At 27.9% G+C, this 13,056-nt stretch overlaps 2 protein-coding genes across 2 annotated transcripts; both read right to left on the minus strand.

The window, feature by feature from the left end:
- Positions 1-1,446: 1,446 nt before the first annotated feature.
- On the minus strand, positions 1,447-8,845 carry LOC100245895 (short chain aldehyde dehydrogenase 1). Its single transcript, XM_059739368.1, has 3 exons — positions 8,547-8,845; positions 2,493-2,498; positions 1,447-2,339 (listed from the first exon to the last, which is right to left on the minus strand). The coding sequence occupies exons 1-3, from the start codon at positions 8,843-8,845 to the stop codon at positions 1,520-1,522; spliced, it is 1,125 nt and encodes a 374-aa protein (XP_059595351.1). The 3' UTR covers positions 1,447-1,519.
- Positions 8,846-11,239: 2,394 nt separating this feature from the next.
- On the minus strand, positions 11,240-12,398 carry LOC100240801 (short chain aldehyde dehydrogenase 1). Its single transcript, XM_002281316.4, has 2 exons — positions 12,339-12,398; positions 11,240-12,202 (listed from the first exon to the last, which is right to left on the minus strand). Exons 1-2 carry the CDS (start codon positions 12,365-12,367, stop codon positions 11,383-11,385), a joined length of 849 nt encoding a protein of 282 aa, XP_002281352.1. The 5' UTR covers positions 12,368-12,398; the 3' UTR covers positions 11,240-11,382.
- Between the last annotated feature and the right edge of the window lie 658 nt (positions 12,399-13,056).

Here is a 13,056-nt window from a genome sequence, read left to right on the forward strand (position 1 = left end):
ATTTATATATTTAAACTTAAAATCTTATATTATTTTAATAAAAATAATTTGATAAATATAATAATAAATGAATATTTTATTTATCAATAAATTAACAAATTTAAAATATTAAAGTTATATTGCATATAAATAAGATATAAAATTATATAATTTATTAATTTAAGATATTTAATTTATTGTATTTTTAATATATTAATTTATTTGTATTTTGACAAATATTGAAATAAAAGTATAAGTTATTTGTACACACAATATATATGCTTTGAAGATATGTTTTGAAATTAGTTAAAAAAATTAATAAGAAAAAGTCTATAACAAAATCTAATTTTTATTAGTTTCATCAAAGTCACAAAAAAAAATACCTATTAAACATTTATATAGTGAAAAAAAACCTCTCGTCCCTAATCATAACAGGTATTACATGTGATAGAACTTAAATTAATAAATTATATAATTTTATATCTTATTTATATGTAATATAACTTTATTATTATAAGATTATTAATTTATTGATAAATAAAATATTCAATTATTTTTATATTTATCAATTTATCTTTATTCAAGTAATATTAGATTTTTAAGTTTAAATATATGAATTTTTATTTTTAAAATATATGTTTTTAATTTCAATAATATTTTAAAATTTAATATTTTTAATTAAATTTTAAACTAAAAATAATAACAATAATAACTAAAACCTTAATTGACAATTAAGGTTTTAGTTCAAAAGTGACGTCTTAGTTGACAATTGAAATTTTAATTAAAAAATAAAACCTCAATTGACAATTGAAGTTTTAACTTAATTTTTTTTATAAATAATATTACGATATGATTCTTATATGACAATAAAGAGGTTAGTTTGAGCGTAAGTTTTGAAATGTGACTAAAAGTTATATTTGTTTACATGAAAAGATGATTTTGCCCCAAAACTCCTTAAGAAAATTATCTTATCCGCATGTCACATTCAAAATAGAATACCCTATTAAAAAAAATTGGTAGAAGTTGATATGAGTTGTGAAAGTTTCATCCACTTAACCTAACCTAGCATGCTTCAATGCACGAGATCTCCTTACAAAGATCCTAATAATTATTTTGATTATATACATCTATTTGGTTTAGTTAAATTAATGAAAATGGATATTTTGGTATATGAAAGAGAGTAAAATCATAACACGGAGTAGAGAAAAATGCATTTTCGAGGAATTTTTAGTAATCAACGTTGGTTAGGGGTTTAAATGAGACTAGGACCAGTCAAGAAAATAAAAATTAAAAGGGTGAGTTGGAAGCGAGTCAGGTGGTTGAACATCCAACACTAGTTTGACTTTTCTAAATTTTTAGGATAACGTAATGGGACATGGACTGATGAATGGTGTACTTTTATTACAAAAAATTTCCATAAAACCTGGTTCGCAGTGTGAATTTCAGAATTCTGAGTTGGTTACAACATGAACAATGAACATGAGAACGTTGACAAAACTAGGTTAATTTATTAGGAAACAGAATTAAGAAGGGATTGATTTTAGTTTTGGGATGGATGGGTTGATGACAAGTGAGATTTAAATACCATTCCAGCAGAGGGATTAGTAATGCTGTAACCGCCATCCACCACCAAGTTGATCCCGCTAACGTACTTGGAGTCATCGCTCCCCAGATACAAGGCTGCCTCTGCGATGTCTTCCGCCTCTAACACCGCACCTTTTAGGTTGGCCGCAGAGGAAACTAACTCTTCAACCTTCCTCTTCTCCATTATTCCCAATCCTTTCTGTAACATAGGTGTTGCCACTCCGAACGGAGATATGCAATTAACTCTTATCCCATATTGTCCCAACTCCACACATAAGTTGTTGGCAAGTCCCACCACAGCATGCTTCGATGCCACATATGCATGTGAGATCTCCTCCGAAACAACTGAAGCCACACTTGACGTAAATATAATGCATCCTGTCTTAGCTGGAATCATAACTCTAGCGGCATGCTTAGCGGCCAAGAAGGCCCCATACACATTCACATCGAAAACCCTTTTAAAGTTTGTGTTATCAGAGAGTATGATTCTTGACTCCATTTCGCCATGGACGCCGGCGTTGCTGAACATGATGTCGAGTTTCCCATATTTGGATATGGCAGTGTCGACGGCGTTTTGGACGTCGGAGTCACATGTTACATCGCAGTGGACATGGAAAACGGTTTCTGCGGGACCAATTTCTTGGCAAAGGGAGCGCCCAAGTTGGTCTTGGACATCTGCCACTATGACCTTGGCACCATGTTTCACAAATAACTTGGCAGTGCAGGCGCCTATGCCACTGGCTCCACCAGTTATTAGTGCCACTTTCCCTGCTAACCTGCAATTCAAACAAAGGAAACATTTCATCTTTTACATATTTCCATGTGAAATGAATTAATTACATAAGAAATATCTCGTACCGATATTCTCAAAATTATCACATAATGATATGAAATATATTTGTTTTAGAAGATTAAGTAGCCAGGAGTACCTGAATCTGTTAATCAAAAAATGAAGATCATAAGCAAATTAAAAGCCTAACTATCATCGGCTTACCTCTGGGTGAGGGGAATGGCAGCACTCATTTCTGCCACGTGATGAAGAAGAGGGAAATGTCTGGGCTATCTCTGCTTTATGTTGTCTATGCCTTTGTAGGACAAAATTCTCGATATGGTAAGTCACAGTCAACTTCCAGGTTGGCCGTTTAAAAATAAAAAGTACTTGTAGAAGCCCAAACCTTGGGCGGCTAGATTTCTTAATAATGGGCCGGCGGGTAAAACGTCAGGGCCTACGTTAGTCTGACAACTATATTTTAGGTATCTTATTACTGAAAGAATATGTCAACCGTTGTGAGTTGTGACCTTAATTAAAATAAAAATAAAATAAAATAAAACTGTTGAAAGTTTGGCCGAAAAATCGCTTATCGACTATGAATAGGTCACCGCTACCCACCCTGCCCATGCTTCAAATTTCAAATTTAAAGTGGCAGGATGCTGCCACCGAATTTCAAATTTAAAGTGCTGCGCAAGGGATTCGAACCAGGCCAAAAATTCTTGGATTCAAGCTTGGTTGTTATTACACCTCGTTTGTTAATATGTTATAATAATAAATATGTTAAAGTTCATTATTAAAAAAAAAAAATTAATTATTTTATTTTAAATTTTATTTAATTAATTAATAAATATATAAAAAATAAAAACTATCATTATAATTTCTTTAATAAATATTATTTATATAATAATTAAATATTAAAAAGTCATATATACATCATCATTTATTTTACATTATTAAATATATTTGAATTAAATAAATTATAATTTAAATGTTAAATGTATCATCATTTATCTCATTAATTCTATTTTAAAAATTACTATAACTTCACTTTTAAAATTTTTTTATTTATCATTTTAATTTTGAATGTTTTTATTTTAAAATATTAAAAATATACATTTATTAAAAAACACTAAAATATTAAAAAAATAATTAAGTTGTAATATTTTATAAATTAAAATTAATTTGAATATATAAATAATAAGTTATTAATTCTGATATATTCGATATTTTTTCTCTTTAACCATACCTATATCAATTATAGTTAAAAAAAAAAACTAACATGTGTATTTTTATTTATTTTATCATTTTTTTACCATTTTTTCAAATATTTTTATGAATTTTGAATAATTTTTACCTTATCAATATTTTTGTTAAAATATCTCCTTATATTTTTTTGATATTTCCTATATATCCGTAAAATCCAAGTATTGATCTAATTTTTTGTTTTTTTAAAGAAAAATTATAAATCTAAATTCTTTTTAAAAATCTTTATTAAATTAGTGACACTATTAGTTTTTTCCGTCAACCATGATCTTAATAGAAAAAAAATAAAATAATAATGATAAATGGATGTTGACGTGGGAATAGTATGTGTTGGGAAAAGAATCAAAAGAGAGTAGTTGTGGCAAACTCCCATATTTTACAAGCCACTTTGCAAGAGTCCACTCCACATGCCTCAGCCACTTGCGCCGCCTGTTCTAGGTACCACGCACCTTACCTTCCAACAAATTAAAGAACTATCTTGATTGTGCCTTCGTCTTTTTTTAATTTGAAAGAAGTTAGCAAAAGATCTCGTATGGAGAGCCCTTGTGTGACAACAAGTTATCATCTTTTAATTTATTTTTTTGGTAGACTTAAAACATAATACAATATGCACTTTAATCAATTGTATAATATGCTATTAAACATAATACAATATACTTTTTTCTTTAATATTGTGAGAAATATTAATGAAGTTAAAATATTTTGAATTATTAGAAGTTTAAGAAATATTGAAATTTAGAGTTTGTTTAGCCTTTTAATTTAAAAATGTTTTTTTTTAAATAAAAACTAAAAATTAGTTTTTAAGATTTATAGTATTATTTGTGGTATGGAAAAATTAATCTGATTTATTTGATATCCTTTGTTTGATGAGAAAACAAGTCACTAATGAGAAAATTAGTCAGATTCTACAATATCAAACTTATGAGACTTAAAGGAATAAAGAAAGAGAATTTTAAAAAAGAAAAAAAACGAGGGAATTAAAAATCATAAATAAATTAAGTAAATAAAAATAATATAAAAGGATTGGATTCTAAATGAACAAAATTTAACTTGAAAATGATCTTTTTGATGACGAAGAATGAAAGAGAAAGGGATTGATCCATAATAATATTTTATTCTTATTATAAGATCATGATTTGATTTCCATATCTTTGATAAAAAGAATAATCCTTTCCTTCTATAAAAATGGAAAATATTCAATTGAAACATGAAAATGTGACTAAATTGGTCCTAATTACTCTTTGAGACAAAACAAAAAAAGGGAGGAGATTCTTGAATAAAGAAAAAATCCAATGACTTCGATAAAACCGAATGAGGAATGGTATGAGTTGAAATAACATATATATGATTTTGTAGAGTGACCATTAGAGTGACTTATCTATAAACTTTTTCATTATTATGCACTAAAAACTCAACTTTACCCCATGTAAAGTTAGAATGCAATATTCCTTTACATTTGAAATCACTAGTTATATACTTGGTAATTGGTATTGATCTTAATTCATAAAAACATTTTATAATCATAGTAATAGAAGGAAAAGTTGAAGTTTCCTTTCCTTTTGTGAGATGTCACACTATTCAAGTAACCTTAGATGTTGTTCATTCTAATTTCAAGACTTAGTTTATACTCTTTCTTAATCTAATGTCATGACCATCTAATGCTAGATCCAAGACCTTAAAAGGTTTTTTTATAAAAAAATTATTTTTAAAGATTTATTATATTCTTGGAGTGTTGTTACCTTAAAAATAGTTTTTAAAAATAAAGTTAAAAAATAATAGTTTGAAGAGATATTTTCACTTATTTTTAGAAAAAAAATATGAGCAAATAAAAATAGATTCACGAATATTATAAAAAGCAAAATATAATTTTTTTTTCCTTTTATTCTCTTTAGTGCTCAACATTTAAAATCTTTAAATATAATGTCTCTAAATTTTCTTGTTAGGTAAACAAATTTAAAACTTAGACTAAATTTTCTTGTTAGGTAAACAAATTTAAAACTTAGAGGGACTTGATGCATGGGATTTGCTCATGTTTAAAATAATTTGGAATAAAAAAATTATCAAAATTAAAAAAAAAAAAAAAACTTAAAACCTAATCAAAGTAAGGCTAGAAAGTGTTGCACCAAAACTAGTCATGATAGATTTTGCTTGTTCTCCTTTACATATAATTATGATTTTTTTGAATTTTTCCACTAAGTAAATAGACTTTATAATTAAGACTTTAACGTGTTTGAATTCCTTAATCAACCTAATAATTTTTAAAAATAATTTAAAATTCATATACTAAGCCAATTAATACAAGAGATTTATGAACAAAAATTGGTTCAAAATTTATTTTGTTATTTATTTTCTATGTAAAACTATTTGTCACTAAATAAATAAATAAATTTCAAATCAAATGACACTTAATACTTTAGATGTGTTAACAAGACTATTTGGACAAAACTTTTTTTTTTTTTAGGTGAAACTAGATACGTTACATAAACTTGAGTTAAATTCAATACATAAATTTCAAACAAAATTAACAAGTTTCCTTTTTTGTCAATCTAATACATTAATCTTTCATAATCTATAATTTATCAATAAAATTTTTAACTTTGTTAATTTAATTAATAATAATACTAAATAATGAGATATAAATGAAAATTACAATATCGAATAAAACTAATATATATATATATAATTGAAAGTTCTATTTATTTACAAAATTCTAAAAGGTTACTTTTAGTGAAAGCCCTAAATGAAGGAATTATTTGACACTTAAGCATAATTTAAAATTGACATTGCTTAAAAAGAAATGGGTGTTAATTTGAAAAGTGAGCAAAAATGGAAAAGCTTCTTTTTTTTTTTTTTTGAATTTACGCTTAAATTAAGGGGGAAAACAAAGAAGATTATTTGAAAACAATTTGACTAATTTGAACTTGTTCTATATTTTTACTCACATTAACTTTTTAGCTTAATATTAGTATAAGAAAGGTTGTACACTAATAAAACTATTGATTTAGTAGAAAAAAAATTATAGAGACCTCTAACTAGAAGATAATGGAAAAGTATCTTTGTAACCATTCCATCGTGTCGTTGAAGGAACCATAACAAATCTTTCTGGTCCATTAAAAATGAAACAAATTAATTGATCTTTCATTGGTTAGAAGACAAATATAGCGTTCATTACTTTTGGAAAAAAATCATATAATTAATTACTAGTTGACACATGGCAATCAAGAGTGTATAAAAACTAAAAAGTAATGAAATTTCACAAGGAAAGAAACTTTTGAAGACATTATATTTTAATGAATTCATATAATTAAAAGTTGTGCCTTTGACGAAAAGTATCCAAAATTTTAGTAAATTTTATATAGATGTATTAAATTTGGATTTTAGATATTGAAGTTTTTATTTTGTTTTGTTTTGTTTTGTTTTTTTGGTTTTTTTTTTTTTAATTTAAATGTGAACACACTTCCTTTCCATTTCTTTCTTGAAGAAAAGACATACTGAAAAAGTTCACTTGAAGGTCAAAAATCAAATAAAAATACAATGGAACGAAGGTGTATGAACAAATTTCATAAAAGGTCTTGCAAAATTAGTAAAACAAATAAAAAAATAATACAAATAAAATATTTATTGAAATTAAAAATATTATGGGTATAATATCAATATAAAAAATAATATTATTTTCAAAAGAATATTTTTTTTTCTTATTCTGAATTCATTGAATAACACGTACACGTGTTACTAATTTGTAGAGAGATTTGATGAAATTTTTTCTTTTGTTACGAAGAAAACTTTTTCTTTTATTGTGAAAAGCCTCTTTTCTTGTATTGAATTTTCTCTTTTTGAATTTCAAATTTTCGGATTTTAATTAAAAAGATTTAGTTTCTTGATTTTAACAACTTTTATTATTATTATTATTGTTATTATTATTATTATTATTATCTTGGAGATTAGTTTCCTTTTATAGGAAAATTATCTATAAAAGGATACATATTTTTATTTATTCACTTATCAAGTTATTTATCAATTTTGAAGATCAAATGATAATTTAATCAACTAAAATTTTTATGTTTACATAAGGATTAAAACAACTTCTTCTATTATATTTTTCAAGCGGGGTGGAATTTTTGAGAAATATTAGGTACGCCTAACTTATGAATACTTAAAAACATGAGATCACCTTGTGAGAGAGTTTTGGGGCAAAATAGCCCTTTCATGTAAACAAATATAACTTTTAGCTCCGTTTTAAAACTTATGTTTAAACTATAACCCCTTTATTCCCACATACAAGGATTGAAATATCGGTAAACACGGATATATCGGTACTTGAATTTTACGGATATATCGAAAATATCGGAGAAATATCGGTGGATATTTTTCATCAAATATCGGTGAGACAAAAATTATCCAAAATTGATGGGAATGCTTAAAAAAAGCCAAAGAATGATAAAATAAGCAAGAATATGCATGTTAAAGTTATTTTATAAGTGTAATTGACATAAATATGATCAAAGAAAAAAATATCGGTAAATAGTTTACGATACTTGGATTTGAAGAATAAAAAATATGAAATTTGGAATTGTACACTTAGAAAGTTAGAATTGAGTTAAGAAATATTTGATTTCATTAAATGAAAACAATTTACACATAAACATAATACATATGACATTGCAATGGTCCTTAATACCAAAATGAAGATCGATGTGGTTCCATCATATTGTTATTGTTAGATGAAGGGAGCCCATCTTGTTGAAGACAATATTCATACCAGGACATGGAGTTTCGATAGTATTGATTGTATGTACGAACATGCCATGCATAAATTTCTTGAGTCCTACCAACAACTTGTCCATGGATAGGAAATCCAGGGTTTTCCCATGTGCTCGTTTGAAATCCTTGTTGTTGCAGCTGATGTGGAAGGTAGTATGGCATTTGTGTGGAAGAAGGATAGTTATACCTTTCATACTCTTCATCAGTGGAACTTGAAAGATTTTGAGGAGGCTGACCATAACTCATTGCATAAGGGGCATAAATGTTGGCTTCGTTTGATGAATCACTGAATTGAGTCTCTACACTCATCGACTCAAAACTGGCCGACAATGAGTCCTCGTTGTATGGCATCATCCTTCGTTGTCTTCCTCTATATGGCTTTCCAATGGCTCCAACACCTGGACCGGCTCTTCTAGAGCCGTGGTCTTCATCTTGAGTACAATGTGTGAAATCATCTTCACAAGTAAATGCCAAGGTTCTCCTCATCGTCCTCATCAATTAAATGCATATGTCTTCTTCCCATTGTGTCTCGCAGTTCTGCTCGAATCTCTTCTATATCAACAGCTTTCTTCGCTTTTGCCTTATTTCTTTGCTCTATAAGTCGTCTTATTTCTTGTTTCACTTCTGGAGGCACGTTAGGACACTTTTTTGTATTTGAATTAGGGTCTGTATGTGATAGGTGAAATTTAAAACGAGTAATCCCACCACTCTTTATTGCCAACCCACAGTAATTGCATATTGTTCCATTTTTGTTCCCTTCCATAGGTGTACAATATTTCCAACAAGGATCTCGACCCATGGTACCGCTTTCACTAGCCATTTTCTAAAATTGAATTATGAAACTAATATCAAATTTAAAATTATTAAAGATAAAACATGTAAGAAATTTAATATGCATGAAATTGATAAGAACTAATAAAAATTGAAATTAAAATTGAATTATGCATATATGAAATAGATAAACATTACAATAAAATTTTGATAAGAATTAAAATAAATTAAATTTGCATATTCATGAAATTGATAAGAATCACTACTAATAAAAATTAAAATTAAAAATGAATTATGCATATATGAAATAGATAAACATTACAATAAAATTTTGATAAGAATTAAATTAAATTAAAATAAATTAAATTTGCATATTCATGAAATTGATAAGAATCATTACTAATAAAAATTAAAATTGAATTATGCATATATGAAATAGATAAACATTACAATTACATTTTCATATGAATTAGAAAATATCAATTAAACTATATATAACAAATAAAATTTAATTATGCATAATAAAATAAATTTTATGAAAGGTAAGACATACCTTAATTAGCCTTTGACTTGGAGTTAATCCCCTTCACCACCAAATTTTCAAAATAAAAAATTTTTGCTAGATCATATAAGAATTTTGATGTATGAAATGAAATGGAATGTGGGTATTTATAGGAATTTTTTTGGTCAAACTAGCCGTTGGATGGTCAAACTAGCCGTTATAAATTAATTTTAACCGTTGGATCAAAATTTGGTTCAAATTTCACCATTAGATCTTCATATAACCGTTGGAAACACTCCATAGCCCTTGATAAAAGTCAAGATTGATTTTCCACCATTGGATCACAAATCTGACCGTTGGAGGCCTTTACATACACGGGTGAAATCTGGGCCATCAGATCCTCAAAAATTCAAAATTGGCCGTCAGATCAAAAGCAGGGAATCTTCAAAAAATCGCCGATTTTTTCAAAAAATCGTCGATTTATCGCGATTTTATCGGCAAAAAATCGCCGATTTTTCCGATTAATCGCCGATTTTGCCGATTTTTGGCCGATTTTTCCGTCGATCGATAATCGGTGCCGATTATCGTTTCGATGCCGCCCGATAACCGATATTTCTCCGAAATATCGGCGACATTTTCCGATTTTTCAATCCATGCCCACATAAGAGTTATGTCATTTTTTTTTTAATATTAAAATTTGAACGGAAGCCTCAATTGCCAATCGAAACTTCATTTTTGAACTAAAATTTAAATTGACAATTGAGACTTTAGTTATTTTTGTTTACTTTAAAATTTAATTAAAAATATTAAATTATAAATTATAATTGAAATTAAAAATATATACATCAATAATAAAAGTTTATATATTTAAACTTAATGATCTAATATTACTTCAATAAAGATAAATTGATAAATATAATAATAAATGAATATTTTATTTATCAATAAATTAACAAATTTAAAATATTAAAGTTATATTGCATATAAATAAGATATAAAATTATATAATTTATTAATTTAAGATATTTAATTTATTGTATTTTTAATATATTAATTTATTTGTATTTTGACAAATATTGAAATAAAAGTATATTCTTAAGTTATTTGTACACACAATATATATGCCTTGAATATTTGTTTTGAAATTAGTTAATGAAATTAATAAGAAAAAGTCTATAACAAAATCTAATTTTTATTAGTTTCATCAAAGTCACAAGAAAATACCTATTAAACATTTCTTGTGTGAAAAAAAACCCCTCGTTCCTAATTACATGTGATATAATTTAAATTAATAAATTATATAATTTTATATCTTATTTATATGTCATATAACTTTATTATTATAAGATTATTAATTTATTGATAAATAAAATATTTATTTAATTTTATATTTATCAATTTATCTTTATTCAAATAATATTAGATTTTTAAGTTTAAATATATAAATTTTTATTATTAAAATATATGTTTTTAATTTCAATAATAATTTATAATTTAAAATTTTTTCCAAATTAAAAGGGTGAGTTGGAAGCGAGTCAGGGGGGGTTGAACATCCAACACTAGTTTGACTTTTCCAAATTTTTAGGATAACGTAATGGGACATGGACTGATGAATGGTATTTTATTACAAAAAATTCCCATAAAACCTGGTTCGCAATGTGAATTTCAGAAACAACATGAACAATGAACATGAGAACGTTGACAAAACTAGGTTAATTTATTAGGAAATAGAATTAAGAAGGGATTGATTTTAGTTTTGGGATGGATGGGTTGATGACAAGTGAGATTTAAATACCATTCCAAAAGAGGGATTAGTAATGCTGTAACCGCCATCCACCACCAAGTTGATCCCGCTAACGTACTTGGAGTCATCGCTCCCCAGATACAAGGCTGCCTCTGCGATGTCTTCCGCCTCTAACACCACACCTTTTAGGTTGGCCGCAGAGGAAACTAACTCTTCAACCTTCCTCTTCTCCATTATTCCCAATCCTTTCTGTAACATAGGTGTTGCCACTCCGAACGGAGATATGCAATTAACTCTTATCCCATATTGTCCCAACTCCACACATAAGTTGTTGGCAAGTCCCACCACAGCATGCTTCGATGCCACGTATGCATGTGAGATCTCCTCCGAAACAACTGAAGCCACACTTGACGTAAATATAATGCATCCTGTCTTAGCTGGAATCATAACTCTAGCGGCATGCTTAGCGGCCAAGAAGGCCCCATACACATTCACATCGAAAACCCTTTTAAAGTTTGTGTTATCAGAGAGTATGATTCTTGACTCCATTTCGCCATGGACGCCGGCGTTGCTGAACATGATGTCGAGTTTCCCATATTTGGATATGGCAGTGTCGACGGCGTTTTGGACGTCGGAGTCACATGTTACATCGCAGTGGACATCGAAAACGGTTTCTGCGGGACCAATTTCTTGGCAAAGGGAGCGCCCAAGTTGGTCTTGGACATCTGCCACTATGACCTTGGCACCATGTTTCACAAATAACTTGGCAGTGCAGGCGCCTATGCCACTGGCACCACCAGTTATTAGTGCCACCTTACCTGCTAACCTGCAAAACAAAAGAAGCATTAATTAGTACATGAGAAACAACATCTCATAAAGATATTTAAGTAGTCTGGAGTACTGAATCTGTTAATAAAAGAAATGAAGATCACAAGCAAAAAGCCTAACTATCATCAGATTACCTCTGGGTGAGGGGAATGGCAGCATTCATTTCTGCTGTGTGATGAAGAAGAGGAAAGATCTGGGGCTATTTCTTCTCAATGTTTTCTGTCTTTATAGGACAAAATTCTCAACAATGTACGTCACAACTCCCAACTTGATCATTTAAAAATAGAAGTTCTAAGCCCAAGACTGGGGCGGCTTAATTTCTTAACAATGGGCCGGTTGGGCCGCGTTAGTCTTACAAATATATTCCAAGCATCTTATTCATTAAAAAAAGATGTAAAATGTTGTCACGTTAATTAAAAAAAAAAAATACTAGTGGCCATGTGGCCCTCGTTGACAAAAAAGCATCTACCGTTTCAGTAGTATAACTTATTTAGAATCTTATATTTACATAATTTGCTTAATATTATATATTTAATCCATATATGTAATTTTATGATTGAATTTGTATTATTAATTAATTAATTAGTCACTGTGCATTATATATTAAATTTATTAATAAAATATGAAGTGAAGCCAAGTGACTTGTTGGAAAAGGAAAATTAGGTACAAAAGTATTTTATCAATATTTGGGGTGATAAAGTTTATTACGATTTGTCAATATAACTTGATTTTAATGTATTTTTGGTGGATTTGAGTTGAGTATGATGATATTTATATCAAATTTGTATCGATTTGCATAACTTATTTAAATAAATAGTTTTTATGTTAATTGCATAATATGAATTTAACTTG

The sequence above is a fragment of the Vitis vinifera genome, chromosome 8 (assembly GCF_030704535.1).
Source record: "Vitis vinifera cultivar Pinot Noir 40024 chromosome 8, ASM3070453v1".
Lineage (NCBI taxonomy): Eukaryota > Viridiplantae > Streptophyta > Magnoliopsida > Vitales > Vitaceae > Vitis > Vitis vinifera.